The 19,254-nt window shown below is 40.9% G+C and overlaps 2 protein-coding genes across 6 annotated transcripts; one reads left to right on the forward strand and one right to left on the reverse strand.

Annotated features, from left to right (window-relative positions):
* Positions 1-13: 13 nt before the first annotated feature.
* strada (STE20 related adaptor alpha) lies at positions 14-10,625 on the reverse strand. Of its 4 annotated transcripts, XM_056402008.1 has the most exons (13): positions 10,486-10,625; positions 9,101-9,164; positions 8,514-8,571; positions 5,692-5,720; positions 4,028-4,130; positions 3,625-3,746; positions 3,154-3,262; positions 2,912-3,035; positions 2,417-2,588; positions 1,816-1,920; positions 1,366-1,619; positions 1,222-1,264; positions 14-1,030 (listed from the first exon to the last, which is right to left on the reverse strand). In XM_056402008.1, the coding sequence occupies exons 2-13, from the start codon at positions 9,110-9,112 to the stop codon at positions 875-877; spliced, it is 1,287 nt and encodes a 428-aa protein (XP_056257983.1). In that variant the 5' UTR covers positions 9,113-9,164; positions 10,486-10,625; the 3' UTR covers positions 14-874. The 4 variants fall into 4 exon arrangements, with proteins under 4 accessions (XP_056257983.1, XP_056257985.1, XP_056257984.1 ...); XM_056402010.1 differs by lacking the exon at positions 5,692-5,720 and having other exon boundaries at positions 10,486-10,502; XM_056402009.1 differs by lacking the exons at positions 5,692-5,720; positions 8,514-8,571 and having other exon boundaries at positions 10,486-10,624.
* Positions 10,626-10,651: 26 nt separating this feature from the next.
* Positions 10,652-18,411, forward strand: ddx42 (DEAD (Asp-Glu-Ala-Asp) box helicase 42). Of its 2 annotated transcripts, XM_056402004.1 has the most exons (18): positions 10,652-10,730; positions 11,856-12,076; positions 12,215-12,365; positions 12,456-12,517; positions 12,970-13,006; positions 13,401-13,553; positions 13,698-13,802; positions 14,049-14,168; positions 14,276-14,452; positions 14,573-14,701; positions 14,812-14,911; positions 14,996-15,043; positions 15,143-15,240; positions 15,420-15,696; positions 15,892-16,118; positions 16,214-16,324; positions 16,452-16,580; positions 17,066-18,411. In XM_056402004.1, exons 2-18 carry the CDS (start codon positions 11,865-11,867, stop codon positions 17,660-17,662), a joined length of 2,733 nt encoding a protein of 910 aa, XP_056257979.1. In that variant the 5' UTR covers positions 10,652-10,730; positions 11,856-11,864; the 3' UTR covers positions 17,663-18,411. The 2 variants fall into 2 exon arrangements, with proteins under 2 accessions (XP_056257979.1, XP_056257980.1); XM_056402005.1 differs by lacking the exons at positions 10,652-10,730; positions 11,856-12,076; positions 12,970-13,006 and having other exon boundaries at positions 12,291-12,365.
* Positions 18,412-19,254: the final 843 nt, after the last annotated feature.

A 19,254-nucleotide genomic window follows, 5' to 3' on the forward strand; every position in this document is an offset into this window, starting at 1 on the left:
TGCTACCATCAAGTTAAAACATTAAACTGAACAATGTTTATTGTTAAAGGTCAAGTTTGACATTTGCAACACTTTGCTTTGTCCTCACTTTCAAATACATGCAGACAAAACAAGCACCAATGTAACATTCACTTTTGACATAAGTAACATCACGCCCAGAGTAAGTTGAAGGAAATGCAAACTTGTATGCTCTGAAAGTTAAACTAAACAGGTGTTGTTCTTAACCTCTGCGCAGCAAAAGTGATGTGTAAAGCATGAGATGTAGTTTACACTGTAACAGAGGCAGAGAGCCAAGAGAAGCATATACATGCTGTTCGAAACCTTCATCTGGTGTGGAGGGCTAAATGAGTCAGCTGTGAGGACTGGTGTGCAACCTCAGTGGTCTCACTGAGCAGATGGGCCACATACAGCGGCAATGTTCCAACAAGAGGTAGAGAGTCCCCTCTGAATATTTAGTAGCGGCTTCCCACTGATCCGTTTCATGAGAATCTTCAGGTTAAGGCTACATCTCCATCCATAAACCCTCCTCTGACCTCTCAGCATGAGGAAGAGAGGGGTGCTGTTGTGTTTGGCTCCAGGGGGATTTGTTGTGTGTAACTACAATCTGTAAACGGGTGTGTGTGTTTTAAGAGAGAGAGGCCATCAGTGCAGTGCAAACGTCTGTGCATATCTAGAGACCAAAAGCGTGCAAGAGACATCAAAAAGAGGCAAGATGGCTGCTGGCTTTTAACCTCTGTCTGACAACAGCAACTCCTTTAAGTTTGACAGTTGTATTATTTACAAGGGGACCATTACAAAAACAAATTTTGTCCTGTCTGTTCAGAGGGTTTCCCATTATGATCCTACAAGTGTCTCCCCACTGAGTCCTCCACTGTCAGAAGTCCCAGTCGTCCACCTCCAGGTGGCTGAGACCAGACTCCAGACTGGCCAGTCCAGAGGGAGAGTCCTGTGGCTGGGAGCTGTCGAAGCTGGTGATGGGTGACACGGGCCGCAGCAGCTCAGGCAGCGCTTCTGAGGGTTGGCGTTTGATCTGAGAGAGAGAGAGAAAATAAGAAACTTTAAATGTCATTGGTATTTATCACACAGTGGACTTTTTTTTTTTTTTAGTTACTAAGTTAAGAAGGTTGTCCCAGGTGTCAAGAATGACTTAAGCAACACAAAAATGAAGAAAAACTGTTTTCATAAGTGATAATACCTGGGTTCTTCTGATATTTTACGCACCTGTTTGAAGAAGGGGTGATTTATGAGAGTGGTGGCAGACGGTCTGATGGAAAACAACAGGAAAAAATTAGTGTCTTGAAACCTTAAAAGATTTTGTAACGTGCGCTGTACAGTATTGAAGCGTGCAGGAAGAAAAACTCCAACCTCTTTTCTGGGTCTCGCTGTAGACACAGCTCAACAAAGGCGTGGAAGTGCGGGGAGAACGTTCGGTTGTAGGGGTGTCCTCCTGATGAGGAGGAAGGCTCTCCGTTGGAGTGTCTGATCCCTCCGGCTCCCGGACCCTCACAGATCCCAGAGTCGGCCCCAGAGCGAGACGGTTTCATGGACAGCTCATCTGGTGGAATAGTGGTGGTGTCCAGCAAACATGGCACCGTGCCATTTAGCTTCTCCAGCAGCATCTGTGGAAATAAGGAGAGGAGGTGGGAGGAGTTAGATTATCTTATAAAAGTTTATTGACTTTTACTGTGATGTTTATGAAAAAGCTGGCCCATTCATCAATGTGCAGTTTTTCTAGCTCAATCTTACCACTGTGCAAATAACAATCAAAATAACTGTGAAATGGACTGATCAAGTATTCCTTTTACACTCAATCACCTGTGTAGCTGGCATATCTTTGAAGGGGACATGTCCATTTGCCAGTTCACAGGCTGTGATGCCGAGGCTGTAGATGTCTGACCGAGAGTCGTAGCCCTGCAGGTTCTGAGAAAAACATTCCGATATCAAATTATCCATTAGTGTCTGTTTCATCAAGACCTTATTTCTAATTCCTTCTAATTTTACAGCATGAAGAAATATAATCCTAAAACCTTTTTACACAGAAATGCTGCTCTTAAGAAGACCTTTGATTATGCCGCCTTCACTTGTTTACATTGGATCAAACAATATGCCGCCCTCATGAGTGATTTTAGATAGCACGCCGACATTCTGGAATCAGAGGTGTGACGTGTAACAACAGCATCAGCGTCAATCTGGCTCTTTGACTTTCTCCGCATAAAAAGGTAGAACAACAATGACCCCCCCCCCCCCATTCCACGTTTGTTCCTTTTATACTGAACAGCAAAGTGAAATAAAGGCCCAACTTTCTCGCCTTGAACAGGCTGTGTACAAGTTGCTGCAGAACAGCATTTCCAAAACCTGTGGACTATGGTCGAAGACACAACATCATACGATGCTACAGTGTGGAGAAATGCAGTACCTGTTGCAGCACTTCAGGGCTGAGCCAAGGCAGCACCTTGACGCTGTACTGAGGAAAGTCATGAACAACTTTGGCCCTCTGCCCGTGACGGATCAGACTGAAGATACTCCGCAGACCTGACATGCAAACCTGTCCGTCTGCTGAGATCAATACGTGGCTGGCTTTCACACTCCTGCACAGAACCAGACACGATCAAGACAATGAATATCTCACTGACCTGTATTTACAAGTAAGGTTAGACTGGTATACGGTTATCAATATCGTCAATTTACTAAAACCTAATGCAAGTATAGGCCCAGAGACCAGCACAAAAGAAGATATAATGAAGGGCATATTGTGTAAGACATGCACACTGGTTTCTCCATTTTCCCCAACTATGACACATATAAGTCACATGGAGTATTTCCATGGAGTTGTTTTGTTTTTTGATCTGGCATGACAGGTATGTGTGATACAAGAAGACATGTCTCCCTCGAGTCTAGTAGTGTGTCTTACCGGTGCACATATCCCATGTGGTGGATGTATTGAAGAGCTTTTAGCATGCCCAGTAAAATGTAGGAGATGGTCAGCTCGCTCATACCATCAGTGAAATGTGTGCAGATCAGATCTCTGGCCGACCCTGATAAATGATCAAAACACAGATCATCATGATGCAGAAGCTTTCCTCTATTAATACACACTGCTTAAAAAACATTTTTAACATAGTTGTATAATAAGACACAGTGACAGTTTCTTACCATAAGCCATGAAGGGGGTGATGACCCACAGTTCATTTTCAGCTATAAAGACACTCTTGTAGGGTAGAATACTGGGGTGGTGAAACAACTTTGACACATGGAGTTCACCCTGAGAGGCAGAGGAGAGGAAATTATATCTTATTATGTCAAGACGACAGGCAGAGGAGATGATTCTGAATCTAATTTGGCACTGAGGGCCAAGCAGTGGAGACAGGGAAGTTAATTAGAACACACACACACACACACACACACACACACACACACACACACACACACACACACACACACACACACACACACACACACACACACACACACACACACACACACACACACACACACACACACACACACACGGGTTACATAAGGATTCCAAATGAAGCAGAGATATGAAATAAAGGGGAGTTTTGTTCACTAACAGGAGACATGCAATAACTACAGGGGAGCTGAATGGTGCAGACTGATACACACCTGCAGGTATGTAACCATGTCATTAGTGCATGACTCCAAGTCAATCCGTCGGATAGCTACATGTATCCCTGTGGGTCTATATCGAGCCAGGTTCACAGTCATCAAGTCGTCCAAGCCCCGGCCTAAAACACACACACACACACACAACAAAGACCTTATATATACCTCATGTGACTGTTAAACAAGTGTCCTTTACTCCTTGGTTTTTGATGTAAAATAACAAACAAATGAAAGAAAGATATATTGAAGACTTTGCTTTCTTTGTTTTTTAATACAATGGCGCAGTGAATTTGTTTTCTAAAAACAAAATGTCACTGCTAGTAAAACAAAAAAAAAAAAAAATGGAGTCAAACTTCAGTGTGTCTTGAAATCAACAGAAGCAGCATGCTTTGCCTTTACATACCGATAACAGTGAGGAGCTCGTATGAGCTGCTGTCGGGGAGGAAGCTGCCCATGGTGTCCCGACGAGGGAGCGAGGTCAGACTCTCCTGACTGTCCTCATGGGCCTGAAGGCGGAGGAGAAGAAACAGAGCGGATGAAGATCGGTTGTGACGCTGACTTGGTTTTTTTTAGAGTGTGGGGTTGTGCCTGCAGTGACTACCAGAGGCTTGGTCATATGTGTGATATCTGTTAAAAGATCACCAAAGTGTTATCAAGGTGTGTTAGCATGACCTGTGGCACTTGTCAAAAAAAAAAAAAACAGAAATTAGAAGACATTAGTAGCACGTACTGGCACTCAAACCATCACCAGCAAAATATTTTAAAACTACACAGGTGTCTACTGTAGGTGTAGTAACTAAAACATATTAAAATACAACAGTATAACTAAATATAAAACAGTGCGTATTATTTCAATAGTATAAGACATTTACAGTGAATCGATAATTGTTGAACAACAATGTGGTTTGTCCTTGAGGAAGTACAGTTTCTATAATGTTGTGTACTGACAGAATAAATACCAAACCACAAAGTGTGATCTACACATTGTGTATGTCTTCCTGCCTTTAGTTAGAAATTCTTTTAGACTTGTGCATCAGGAACACACATAAGAAAAAGTTATTATTCTTGGCAGTGAGGACTCCTGAATTCCATCAATTTCTTGACATTCAAATGATGGAAATGGACATACTGCAGTAGCAATCTGTAGAGGCAAATGAAGGCAAGCTGTATAAATACTTGGATTGTTTCCATGGTGACCAGAACGAAGACATACAGTCAGAATTAGAGTAGTGCACTTCCTTGAGCATAATTGTTTCCTCCAGGTCAAGATCAATATCAATATCAGAGACACACACACACACCTCTGAAAATATCCTCACGGATAAAACCAGGAGCTGTTCCATGTGTGGTCAGCTCCACATAGTGCCCTCTGCCACACATAAGCTTAACACACTTTCAATTAAAACTGGCATGATAGCAAAGTCAAGCATGCCATGGCAGCCGTCAGTTGAGGGAACATCAGTAAACGTTGATCTAATCACATGGGGTACACACGAGACTGCCAATGTGATCAGATTCAGAAGGGGTCGCCGTGCATCGCTAAAGCTGAACACATGGAACTCCACCCATCTACAGCCTGCAGGGACACACACAGTGGCTGTGACGCTACAGCAGTTCACCAACAAGCCGTCAACACAGACAGGCAGTGTCAAAACGCAAACACTGAGTACTCACAACACAACATATTCTGCGAAAGGAAATCAGACTTTTAGTGAGGCAACTTAAAAACACCAAAATCCAAACAGAGCAGTTGCCTGAAGCGCAGCATGTTAACAGCACACTATAGACTCAGACAGGACCGTTTAGATTGGCTGTACGAGAGGATTATTTGACCTCCAACACTATTGTTTCCCTGTCCTCTCCAACAGAAGCCCTGGTGGGTGGGGTGAAATGGCCCTCTGAGCTGCGAGCATGTACAGCATGTACCACTGAGCACTCATGCAAAAATGTGCAAAGCCTAAGGGGTTTGTGGATTCCTCTATATTTAAATCACACAGACATGCCGCACGCACATACACAAAGGGCAAATGGGGGATGATGATGCAGTGACAGGAGTACCACACTTACTTTCCTGTGAGAGAGTCCCTGAGCTTGCTCTGGGGTAGAAAAACCACATCAATGACATAAAGACATGTACACACACACACACACACACACACACACACACACACACACACAAGAGAAGGATCTGTGTTTAGAGCAGCTCTTGAACTGGGAAGCAGCCTCTGGTAGTGGGAGTTTGATGCATGCTGCAGAATCTCATTGATGACCTTTTCTATTTTCTCTATCACTAACATCATTTTTCTAAAACATCAGCTTTGCCTTTTAATGCGAAACTGCACCACAACAGCAAAAATGAACTTTTACCCCAGCTTACATCTGCATGAAAACCTTAAATATTTCCCATCAAAGCAAATGAAAAAAAAAAAAAGAATAATAATCCAGCTAAACCCAGCAGGTTCTTTCCAAATATTATGTAAGGCAATGGGAACAGAGCACAGGCAAAACAGAAACGATACACTTGAACAAACATGCAACATTAAGCAATGATCAGCCACCAAGAAAATGAAAATGAGGCAAAGATTGAGAAGAAAAAAAGCATAATCCACTCCTTCTATAAAACGTATTATTACTGTGGAGAAATAAGGCGTTTTAAAAGACATACAAACCACTGGTGCACAGCCATAAACAAATTGTCTCTTAGCTTCATTACACCTTGAAAAGCGTCATTTACAACTCACAAACTACAGTCCCTTTCACTCTACTTTCACATATATAGAATACTTGTTATATATTTGTTATCAAAACCGTCTGCTCTCTCCAGTCGTGAAGTGACTGCTGGAAATATCACAGAAAAAATAAAATCACTGCCATGAGTCATAGTGGGGAGCTACCACTACATGTAGCTTCTGACTAATAAGCAATTTTGGCAAGAAATCTACAAACAAGTTCAAACGGTCTAGCCCATTTCGAAAATAACATGGATATTATAACACTGAAACTTTCAGACCTCGAGGCCTTTTTTTTTTTTTTTTAATGAGTATGATTTCAGGAAAACATTTTTGCTCAGAACTGTTCTTGCTTACTTTACTAAAAATACAACCCATCAAATCAGTCCTACAGGACTGGAGAGATTCATGACTAGAAGATAGGTGGTTCAGGTCAAAGACTGCTGTGAAAAACTAAGCAGGTAGAAGTGAATAAGAACCTCCCTCATTTAATTCAAAAGCTATCAGCAAGACATTTAACCTCCAGCTCTGTAGCTATCAGTGGATGCAGTACTATGATTAAAAAAACATTCCAGCTAACTTAACTGTCCTTGGATGAATATTAGAAGTATTACCATCCTGACCTTCATTATGCCAACAGTATAGATTTACCCTGAGCTGTCTGCAGGCCTGGCACTGGCCTGAACTACTGCAAACATTTCTTCACTTATATGGTAAAATAATCATCTGTGGTAAAATAATATTACTTACATACTGCAGGTGAAAGGAAGTTAAGGCCAGTGGTTTTTGTTATTTTTAGTGGCACACTCGCTTTGCACTACTTCAGCATATTAATGTAACTGATGCATGTATGTAAACATGTCACTTGGGCAGAACTGAGATAAACTGGGAGTGAGTGGGCAAGTCTGATATTCTGGTATTGCTGCTGCCATATAGAGTTCAGTGTATCAAACCTCTGGGCTCTGATTAACTAAAACTGTGGATCATGCAGCCAGCTGACAACACTATGCATGTTTCTTGAACCACCGGTTAAATTAACTGAATTACATGTTTGAACTTTAAAGACGATGTAGCCCCTGTTAAGAATTTAAAAGTTGTGAATCCTGCAAAACCAGGAACGCCCTGATGACTAATAGCAAATAACCATAATGATTTCAGCATGAGAGAGTGCTTTCAAAAAGTCTCCTTGCAATTAATAAAAACTTTTCTGTCGGCTTTACTTTGCTAAAAATAAAGTGGGCAAATGGACTTAATAAAAAGGGAACTAAATTGCATTCCTTGTCCTTATCCTGTAGTACTAACTTTATATACCTTATGTTTGTAAATTAGGTTGTATTAGCGTGGCTGTACATGTAACTGATCATTTGGATTAATCTTGGACTGCCAACTGGTGCTGTTCTGCAAACCATAATACCATGAGATACACCAGCCCACACCAAAACGTGCATATGCTTTTTCGTAATTGCAACTGATGTGCGAGGTTTTACCAGTTATCAGCTCACGTTTATAGTAATTTAATTCTAGCAGAAGTGCAACAGTAAACTCTGAAAATTAGCATATGCTGGCTAAAACCTAACTGCTCTCTCAAAACTTGGTACAACTTGTATCTACTGCATATCTGGCATGCCAAAAATTATGATTAAACACATTTGCTTTATTGGACAGTTAATTGTGATTTTAAACACAACAAATATGTCCACAAGAGGGATAGTCATATTTAGGTATAAAGGCAAATAAAAATATTTGACAGCAAAAACAAGTACATAATTTTTCCACACGCAAGATTAACACATCAGACTAAATAAAATCATAAGAAGCATTAAATAAAATGGCACAAACTTTTTGTATGTGACAAGCCCACATGAAGACATTAATTAAAGTTATTTTGCTTGTGCCTCCTGAGAAATTATTGTAGCAAACAGAAACAATGAGTCAATAGCGCTCAAGACAGGTAACAGAAGCTGTATTTTTCTTTCTTTCTTTCATAATTGTAATTCAAGGATGACATCTGGAAGCAGAGCAAAGCAACTACTCACTTCGAGCAAAGCTTCATCTAGAACTGAATGTGGTTTTCTATTTGTGCTGAAGGCCCTAGTGTGTAAGCAGTGGCTTGGGAATGTTGAACCCTTTCGTTGCAAGTTGGTTTGCCTTGGACCTCACCTCCAAATATCTCCAAATCCCGCAGGCTCTCCACACTCAATTTCTCAGATACCCAACGCTGACAGACACAGGGTTAATAAAAGACATGGAAAAAAAAGAGAGAATGCAAGGAAGAATAAGGAAAGGTTCCAGAGAAACAAACATATTTAAAGCTGTTGAATAAAGACAGTTCATGCTGATGGTCTAATTATTGCTTTAAAAGATTTCTGTTGCTTGTGTGGAAGAGAAAGTCATAGAAAGTGCCATTTTTAAAAAAGGCTAGCGATTTCATGCAGCCTTTCATGTCTGTAAGCAGTGGTGGGTCAATAGACAGACTGGTCTCTGTAAGAGCTTTATAAATATAACTGCACATAATTGTCTTATGATAACAATAGTGTCTGGCTGCTTGCAGTGAGATCTATCATAGATGTGGTTATAGACCAATTTCCCTTACAGGGATTAAGCCTTCTTCTGGACCAAACATATCAATTAAACACATATGAGTACTGTAGATTAAATTCTAGGTCTTGGATTAGATTTAATCCTTGTCTGGGAAACTAGCCCTGTAAGCCTATGTCTAAAAAAGGACGTACTTGGCAAACACTTACAAGAAAAGACATGGATCCTCTTGAGAGTGTTACATATGACGCTGAAAACACAGTCTGGAAAAATCTGTGGATAAAGGTGAAAAAAAAAAAACTGTGAAAGAGAAGATGTCTCTCTTTGGTCTCCCCCTGCTAGAGTGATTTAGAATAGAATAGAATAGAATAGATCTTAAGTGTCATTGTTAAAAGACCACAAAAGTCAGTTTAGCAGCTCTGTCAATGTGCATAAGCAAAACACATACATATTTATGAGTGTATATACTGTATATCTATATATGTATGTAAAAGTATTTTATGTACTGTATGAGCCTTTTAAGTCTGCTTCTGCTATGCATCACTCAACGCAGCACGATGTTGTCTTTTTAGCCCATATTTCTGTTAATATTTGCCATGTCATTACTTTGCATGTCTTGTATTATGTGTGTCCGTGTTGTTTGTCTTAAATAATAAAATAAAATTTGAATATAATAGTGGCCTGATATATTTATTTTATAAATTATATTTATATATCTATAATAATATTCTATTCTCTTTTTACTATTGCTCTGTGTGCTTATAAATTATCTCAATACCTTTGTAATTTTAATTTTATATTCTTATATTATATTAATTCTATATTCTACTTATATTCTGAGTGGCTTTGTTACATCTGTCCAGAAAGTACAGATTAGAAATGGCCTCTTCCCTAACTCTGGCGCATTTACTGCAATCTTTACTTATATGCACAATCCATGTTAAATAAACCAATAAATGAAAAACAAATAAACAAAAGTCACATGTAGTTGGTCTACAATGCTCATTATCAATACTACACTTAAGAATTCTATCAGAATACTTACAATTACCTGAAGAATAGCATACATCTGTAGAACATAAATCATATTTGAAGGTTTAAGTGGCATTACATGAAAGGAATTTTTTTTTGGCACATTACCAAACGTGTTAAATTGCCTCGCCTCATGAATGCTATGAATATTAGTTATTACTTCTAATGATTATTAAACCTTGAAAAGCAGAGTAAAGTCTGGCAGCCACATGATCTCTCGGTAGTTAGTGCTGCCTTTAATGATGATATCTTCATTGATGCTGATATTTTTAGGTTGAAACTAATCAACATTCACGCTTGAATATTGGCGGTTGTTATGCAAACACATATACTGAATTCCAGAGATTGAAAACGAAGTAGTTTGAACAGTCCAAGAAAAAAAACACTTCAATAAACTAAAATCAGATTGGTCTAAAACATAGCTCATTTCTTGCTAATGGCTCGCTAATGTTGCCATGATGGAGGGCGCAGGCTAGCACTAGTAAATTACCGTTAGCTACGACAGCTACCATGACTTATTTTAACAAGAAAATGCATTATTTTTAATGTCTTAGTAACTTACCGATATGAGGTTTAGAACAGCAATTCCTGGTTGCAGTATTATTATATTCTAAGACAACTTATTTAGCTGCCCATCCTCTCCAGCGGAATGTTTTTGACAGCTCTCCACTACGCTATCTTGGCTGACCGTAGTGTCGCGCACGAACGACGACATACTTATGGAGGAACTTTGCGCGGGCTGATGACGTAGGCATCGCTTCTTCTAATGACAACACAGACAGGAGCTTTTACTGTCGCCACAAACAGGTAAATACTCACTGTTGGCCACCTTTACAAAATTATCCATACAATCAGTCAACGAAAAATGTTGTGGTGTACTCCTCAGGGTTATAAAACGCACCCTAACTAAGCCACATTCACGACCAAGTTTCGACCCTAGCCTCGCACCTACCTCGGCCTCATTTTGCGGCCTTGAGCTAATGCTAGCGTTAGGTATACAAAAATCATAGCTTGTGTTAATATATTATGAAATTGCTGTAATGCAAAGTAACTGCCATGGACCAGCAGCTAAATCCTAAAAAACCTGCTTTGTACCGTCGTATTTTGTAAATAGCTAACTAGCTTCATGTTAACGCCTTGAGGTCAGTTTCTCAGCCTGATACCGTCCTCCCCTAGGGAACCCCATAGAAAATATGCCTGATAATTATAGTATTGCTTTTTAGCAGACATACGTGCCTCAATGGACATTAATGAAAGTGTCTTACGAATTGCGAGTATTTATGGCAATATTCGTCTTATGTTTAACCTGCACAGCTACGTAGATACGTTGCTATATTTTGTTTACTTAGCTGATGCTGGTTAAGATAACGTTACTGCGGAGGAGTCCCCGTCAATAAAAGCGAAGTATCTAACACCCTGTTCAGACCTGGCACTAACATGCGTCTTCAGTGATCCGATCACAAGTGGTCAGCTCTAAGTACGTCAGTTAAATGCCTCTCCACATGATTGACCACTTGTGATCGGATCTCACTTCCCCACTTTATTTGCAAATAAACAGATATGCGTTGTTGTTTTTAGCCATTGTCAGACCTTCAGTAAACAAAGTGGAATGTAAGTTACCTGCACGTCCCCAGTTTTAATACCGCTTGGTCGCCCATACCCACCATCTCAGAATATTCTCGCATGACTGCCAGTCATCCAGGACCCATGTCCCTTACATTGGTAACTTCCGTTACTTTGTTTATTTTAAAATGAACTAAACAAAAAACGATTTCACTAGAGAAGTGAATGGCCATCAGGGCTACTCATTACTACTTGGTCTTAAGACTAACAGTTGGTCTTATCACATGCATCACATTTTTTTAATGAGATTTGGGTTAATTACAAAGGGATTTTGACACTTTAAAGACTTGTTTTCCCTTTTGTTTACAGAACACAGTCATGAACTGGAGCAAAGGTGGTCCAGGTGTGAAGCGAGGGTTTGGGTTTGGAGGATTTTCTCTTGCAGGAAAAAAAGAGGAACCTCAACTTCCTCAAAAATCCCACACATCATTCGGCCCCACCGGATCAGGTGCGGGATATGGGAAGAACCAGCAGCTCCCATCGTTCTACAAAATTGGGACAAAAAGGGCAAACTTTGATGAGGAAAATGCGTGAGTATTACATCTCTCCCATACAAAGCCATGCATTTATACATAGGTTTAGTTCAACCCTAAGGAAACTTATCAGTGTGTAATGTGATTTGTGGTATTGAATGAATATAAAACTGCATCTTTGTCATTTTCAACAAGGTATTTTGAAGATGATGAAGAGGAGTCCAGCAGCAATGTGGATCTGCCATACATTCCTGCAGAGAATTCACCCACACGGCAGCAGATGCAGTCTGGTGGCGGCTCAGACAGTGAGGATGACCCACTGGATGCCTTCATGGCGGAGGTTGAGGTGAGAAGAGAATTGCACAAACTTTGCACAGTTTATATTTCCAAATGCATAATCTGCTGTTTTCTATTAAAAAAAAAATGTTTTTCTCAGAACCAAGCAGCTAAGGATATGAGGAAACTAGAGGAAAAGGAAAAGGAGAAAAAGTCAGCCAAGTAAGTTATTTTTAATTTGTTTGATTTTTTTTTTTTTTTTAGTCACTTCTAATGTCCTTTACGTAGGTGTTTAAATTTAAATTTGGCCAGAAGGACAAAAAGGATTGCCCACAACTGAATTAAAATTTTGTGAGCAAAACTATAAGCCCACTAATTTGAGATATTCATACTGTTTTTTTGTTTGTTTTTTTTAAACTCCTGTACTATTCACTGCTTTTGCAAAGGTCATGAATTACCATTATCAATTGGCTTAATGCAGAAATTACATCTTTAGTGTTTCCAGTTACTGGCACAAAGAATGGCACATACAACTGTGTGTTTTTGCTGATAATAGATATTAGTACTAGATATCATCAGGTAAGCAAAGTGACCTTAGTCATAGTGGGGTGTGGGCTGTCTTGAGTGTATGAACGAGCCGCAGGGAAGTTTTTTTTCTCCGCTTGTCATTTCAGGGGTATTCGTGATGACATTGAAGAAGAAGATGAACAAGTGAGTGAGCCCTCCAAAGTTTTTAATCCACTACATTGCTGATCAGAGAGATGTCCAGACCAAACATTCCTCTCCCCTCTCTATTCTCATAAAGTGTTCCCCTCTGTCTGACCATGCAGGTTCCATATTTAGGGTCATCACGATGGAGACAATTTTCTTGTGTAGCTTATTCTTGTTGTTTTAGAAAGTGTGGAAAAAGCATGTTTAATTGTTAATTTATGTCAGCAAGTGATGGAATAGTTGATATCAGATTGTGATCAGTAATTTATCCTTTTGTTACAAAGCTGAATGTGTCTTCAGGTATACAGTGAGTCTCTTTGGTCTTGGTGCCTGGATGCTGTGGTAAGCAGCAATCTGGCTCAATTTTTCACATGAAGTGCTATGCTCTCTGCAGGAAGCCTACTTCCGCTACATGGCAGAGAATCCCACAGCCGGCCTGACTCAGGAGGAAGAGGAGGAGAACATTGACTATGACAGTGACGGGAACCCAATCGCCACTGCCACCAAGAAAATCATCATGCCGCTTCCTCCTATCGACCACTCTGAGGTGCAGCTGACAATGCTGATTAAACACAGACAGTTCAAAAGTGTTGTCTCAAATATAGATCAGCATGTTATATACTGTATTTATCACGTGTTATATGAACTATTTTATTGTGATTATTGCAACCTGTTTTGTCTTCTTTCATAGATTGATTACTCACCCTTTGAGAAAAACTTCTACAATGAGCACGAGGAGCTCAGCAACCTGACTGGAACTCAAGTGTTGGAGTTAAGGCAGAAACTGAACTTGCGGGTAAGACCACGATTCACTTCATGCACGCTAGTATATATAAATGTAACATTGCTGAAGTGACATACATGTGACAGTTATTACTCTTGATGATGATAATAATAAAAATAGTTTATCAAAGGCACCTGTGGCCTATAGAATAAAACGGTTCACATATAATACAGCCAGTACAGAAGATAAGATAAACTGTTGTGTTCTTCATCATCATTGTTATTAATGTGTTTTTCCTGCTTATTTTTTCTTCCTCAGGTATCTGGTGCTGCCCCTCCAAAACCTTGTACCAGCTTTGCCCACTTCAGCTTTGATGAGCAGCTAATGCACCAAATCCGCAAGTCTGAGTACACTCAACCCACACCTATTCAGTGCCAGGTATAGTGCAAGTGTATCTTAAGGTAGCAACATAAATCAGTATTAAATGTTTTTTTTAATGGTGATTTAGACTTTTTGTTTATTTTTGTGCTGAATCTTTGGTGTAGGGCGTGCCTATAGCTCTGTCCGGACGTGACATGATTGGGATTGCAAAAACTGGCAGTGGCAAAACTGCAGCTTTTATCTGGCCAATGCTTGTTCATATCATGGACCAAAAGGAGTTGGAAGCAGGAGAGGGGCCCATCGCAGTTATCGTGTGTCCCACCAGAGAGCTTTGTCAGCAGGTAAGAAATGGGAAGAGATTTGAGTAAGTTTATGTGAGATTAATAAGAGGTTATCCGTTGCCGTATTAACAATAACACTTTGTTGGTGCACTAACGTGTGTCCCTTTAAATGTTCACCAGATCCATGCGGAATGTAAGCGCTTTGGGAAAGCCTACTCATTGCGTTCTGTGGCAGTTTATGGAGGAGGCAGCATGTGGGAGCAGGCCAAGGCTCTGCAGGAGGGGGCAGAGATCGTGGTGTGCACTCCGGTAAGAGAAGGGACTACCAACTTTTGTCTTTTACCTTGCTCCTATAAAGAATATTCACATTCCACTGCTGCAACAAACAAAAGGTTTACTTCTAATGTGTGTTTGCACAGGGTCGTCTGATTGACCATGTGAAAAAGAAGGCCACGTCCCTGCAGAGAGTGACATACCTGGTGTTTGATGAGGCAGATCGCATGTTTGATATGGGCTTTGGTGGGTTGGAATGATCAGTTCTGTCACAAAGACGATGTTAAACATGTTTTATGCACTGCAGCTTATTTGTCTTTTCCCTTTCAGAATATCAGGTTAGATCTATTGCTAGCCATGTTCGCCCAGACAGACAGAGTGAGTGGGTTTCCTTAAGTATTAAGACAATTTTTCATTGTCATAAGTTGCGAGGCTTAAGAACGTTTTTTAAAACTTTTCATATGATTTCCTTCACAGCTCTTCTGTTCAGTGCCACTTTTCGAAAGAAGATAGAGAGGCTGGCCAGAGACATCTTGATAGATCCTATCCGTGTGGTGCAGGGAGACATTGGAGAGGTACATGGCATCACACATCGGTCAACACAAAATCAGCTTTTACATTTAGAACTGGAGCTACACAAGGAGACCAATATGTTTTCAAAGACACAAAATATATGGAATTATAAATTCAAGAACACAGAATTTTCAAATACACTTAAATTGTTCTAATGTTCTGTGTTTCCTCTCTTGGCCAGGCCAATGAAGATGTGACCCAGGTCGTGGAGTTGCTGCCCAGTGGGACGGATAAATGGGCCTGGCTGACCCGGCGGCTGGTCGAGTTCACCTCTTCTGGCTCAGTCCTCATCTTCGTCACCAAGAAGGCAAATTGTGAAGAACTGGCCACTAATCTGACGCAGGAGGGCTACAGCATTGGGCTCCTGCATGGAGATATGGACCAGAGTGAGAGGAACAAGGTCATTAGTGACTTTAAGAAGAAGAATTTGCCCGTTCTGGTTGCTACTGATGTAGCTGGTGAGTACAAAACAAGGCGGTGATGGAGATGGGAGAGGTTTTCTACATTCCATATCCTTCCGTCTTTGTCAGTTTATGTTTGAACATCCACATGAACCTATTTGTGTCTCATTTCAAACATTTGCTCTGTGAAGGAACAGTTAAGTCAAACAAAGTTTATAGTATAAGCTATTTGCTGTTTTTATTCTTCCCCAGCTCGTGGTCTGGACATCCCGTCCATTCGCACAGTGGTGAACTACGATGTGGCACGAGACATTGACACACACACTCACAGGATCGGTCGAACTGGCCGTGCTGGAGAGAAGGGCGTAGCTTACACTCTGCTCACCAACAAAGACACTACATTCGCTGGAGACCTTGTGAGAAATCTGGAAGGAGCTAATCAATCTGTTTCTAAAGAACTGATGGATTTGGCCATGCAGGTGAGAATCAGAAAAGGTTTATAGCAACCAGTCTAAACATTTTGCTTTCTGGAGTGGAGTTTAACTTTTTTCTCTTCACGTTTTTTCTTCCCCAGAATCCATGGTTTAGGAAATCCAGATTCAAGGGCGGTAAAGGAAAGAAGCTGAATATTGGTGGAGGTGGTCTGGGTTACAGAGAGAGACCAGGCCTGGGGGCTGAAAGTTCTGTGAGTTACTGATAACTAGACTGTGACTAGACTTCATGATCATAATGATTACTACGTGCTTTAAAATAAGGAGCAAAACGGAGAAGAAATTCAGAGAGAGATGAGTAACGCTCTGTTGTGTTGGCAGGATCGCACCAGCAGCAGCAGCAGCAGCAGCAGCAGCTTGTTGTCTTCCACTTGTAGCTATGAGGGCTACAGCAAACCAGCTACTGGGGCGATGGGAGACCGCATGTCCGCAATGAAACAAGCCTTCCAGGTAGATTTCTCTCTTTGCCACCAAGTGTATGATGCAGTTATTTGATAGAATTTCATACTGTGTATATTTTCGGTTCTGCTCTCTTACATTCACACTGATGATAGACTTTGTATGTGTGCTGTAAGTTATTCTCTCTTCTTCTTTTTTTTTTAAAACACCATTAATTTATACATTAACTTAATATTTCTTTTAGCCAGTTGTAAATACTGCACTTGAAGCAGATTATTAAAAAAAAAAAAAAAAATTAGAAGATGAATTGGTTAAGAATGACGTCTTTTCCAAACGGCAGCAAAGTGACTTTTCAAATGTAAAAATTTAAAACCTGGCCAGGAGGATTAACAGTCCTATCTCCACCCTGCAGATATATTTTGGTCATTTTCTGTTATGAGACAGTAAAATCCTGACTTTGAAGTTTCATCACACCTTGTTTTGCCTCCAGGCAGCTAATATCTTCTTCTCAATGTTTCCTTTTCCTCTTCTTCTAGGCTCAGTATAAGAGCCACTTTGTGGCTGCGTCCAGCGGCCCTCCTAAGCTCAGCACCAAGTCTAACAGCTCGTCAGGCTGGACGAGTGCCGGCAGTCTGAGCTCAGTGCCCACAGAGGCTGCCAATGGCTCAGAGAGGTCCCACTCTGCCACCTTGTCAATGTCCAGCTTCACCAGCGCCGGCTCCCTGAGCTCAGTGCCCACCAGTCAAACCAGTTCACAGCACAGCTACCCTCCGCCTGCACCTCCCTCACAGAGAGACAGCTCACGGGACAGACATGGCGATGACCGGGGGAGGCATGGGGACAGTTACCACCGCCACAGTGACAGGAGCGACCGGCACAGCGGTGAGGACCGCTACAGTGAAAGAGATCGCCATGGAGACAGAGACCGTGACCGCCACGGGGAACGGGATCGCTACAGCAGCAGCCGCCACGGCGACAGTCGCAATGGAGATGGAAGCAGGAGGGACAGAGATGATCGAAGAAGTGACAGGGATGGGGGAGACAGGGGGAGTGGGGAGGGGAGGGACAGAGGAGATGATAGCTTTGCTGTTCCTGAACCACCAAAACGTAGAAAGAGCAGGTGGGACAACTAAAGAAAAAAATAAACACATCAGTAGAATAATATGTGCAACCAACTGCTCCATGACAAACTTGTCTGTGTAGGCAGATAGCAGAGCATATCAGAGAGTGATACAAGCACAGGGATGGAGGGGGGGTTTTGTGGACTCTAAATAAATGGGAAGTGTATTGACGCTACTGTCATCTTGGCTCAGAACTCATGATTTGGTCAGAGCGCAACAGAGTGTGTCAGACAGGTCAACAAAAGCAGCTCAGAGACAGCCACTGTACATACACCATTAAGACTGTTGTTATTGTAAGTCAATAGGATCAAGCAATAGAGCTTTAATGAATCTTTATTGTAAGTAAACAATTCAAAGTTAGGATGTGTTGGTTGTTGTCTTGTTTCTACTCACTGAGCTCCTAACATGCTTTTGTGCTTGCAAACCTGACGCATTTATCTTTTCCTAACGGATCTTTGCCAAGTGTGTTTGTGTGTTTGCTTTTTGTTCATCTACAAAGCTAACTCTGAAAACTCTTTGCATCTTTGAAGGCGCTCAGTGATGATTCACAGTCACACAAGTACATGTCAAAAACTGTATAGCTCTTTTTGTGTCTTGTATTCAAGTTTTAGTGAAGTGCCTTCCCTTGGCATTTAGTCTGTCTTATGCTTTTGAAATGTTTTTCAGGAAGATGCATTTGTTTGTTTGAGAGAGGGATTTCAAGTGTTCATTCACAAATGGAAAATGTGAAGTTTTGATTAAAAAGACTCCTTTGGCATCTATTTTTGTATGTTTTCTATGACGATCAATCTGTGCCGCCCATTCTGTTTTACCACTGAAAACAAATGTACAGGTGTTGCTCTCACTTCAGCCTTTGATATTGTTTATAAGTCTACATGAAATTCATGAGGCAGAGCAACAGACATGCTGACTGCTTTAAAAATGCACTGGGACTATCTTGTCTGAATAACACATTTTTTAACAATAGTTGTACCTGTTGTAATCAATACACCAATAATGAGCTATCAATATAGATGTAGATGTATCAGTGTCTTCACAAATACAACGCAGTGTTATAGTTTCTCACTGTGACCAGTGGAGGGTTGTGAACTCGTGTCATGACAGACATATTTTGCTTTGTGGCTGTGTTGCAGCCAGTTGCAGAAGAAATGTGGATGTGGAAAACTTGATTGCACTAAATATCAGCATATTCTGGATCCAAAAGTCAGTCAAGAAAGTGAAACTGCAAACAGGCTGGCTTTACAACAAGACAATGGTCCAAAGGCAGATCTCATAATCCACCATGTGCTACCTCAAGTAACAAGCTGAAGCTTTTGGAATGACCCTGAGAGTCCCCTGAGCTGAACCCAAGACGTTATAAGTTAAAAGTTGATTGATAAAAAGCCTATAAAGACTTTCCTGAACATCACTGAGATTCGGTGGGTTGATCTTCAACATGCCTTACAAGGCACCCTACTTAGTACTGACTTAGTCGGGTGTCCAAACTTGTGCACATGCCACAATTAGTTTAATTTCTTTTATTAAGTTCATGAAATAAAAAGTAACCGTGAATTAACATTTGAGGAAAGGCTTTTTTTTATGTCTGCTGTTTGCTGCAGGGAGTA

Source organism: Seriola aureovittata, chromosome 17 (assembly GCF_021018895.1).
Source record: "Seriola aureovittata isolate HTS-2021-v1 ecotype China chromosome 17, ASM2101889v1, whole genome shotgun sequence".
NCBI classification, from domain to species: domain Eukaryota; kingdom Metazoa; phylum Chordata; class Actinopteri; order Carangiformes; family Carangidae; genus Seriola; species Seriola aureovittata.

Bases quoted from the DNA above. Each gene is read 5' to 3' on its own strand.
- strada (XM_056402008.1), bottom strand. The intron at 3,036-3,153 runs GTAAGAAACTGT...ATCATTTATCAG, and splicing joins CACCCCCTTCATGGCTTATG to GGTCGGCCAGAGATCTGATC. The intron at 1,265-1,365 runs GTTGGAGTTTTT...GTTTTCCATCAG, and splicing joins CAGCGAGACCCAGAAAAGAG to ACCGTCTGCCACCACTCTCA.
- ddx42 (XM_056402004.1), top strand. From the start codon at position 11,865: ATGAACTGGAGCAAAGGTGGTCCAGGTGTGAAGCGAGGGTTTGGGTTT. The intron at 13,803-14,048 runs GTAAGACCACGA...TTTCTTCCTCAG, and splicing joins GGCAGAAACTGAACTTGCGG to GTATCTGGTGCTGCCCCTCC. The intron at 15,044-15,142 runs GTGAGTGGGTTT...TTTCCTTCACAG, and splicing joins TGTTCGCCCAGACAGACAGA to CTCTTCTGTTCAGTGCCACT.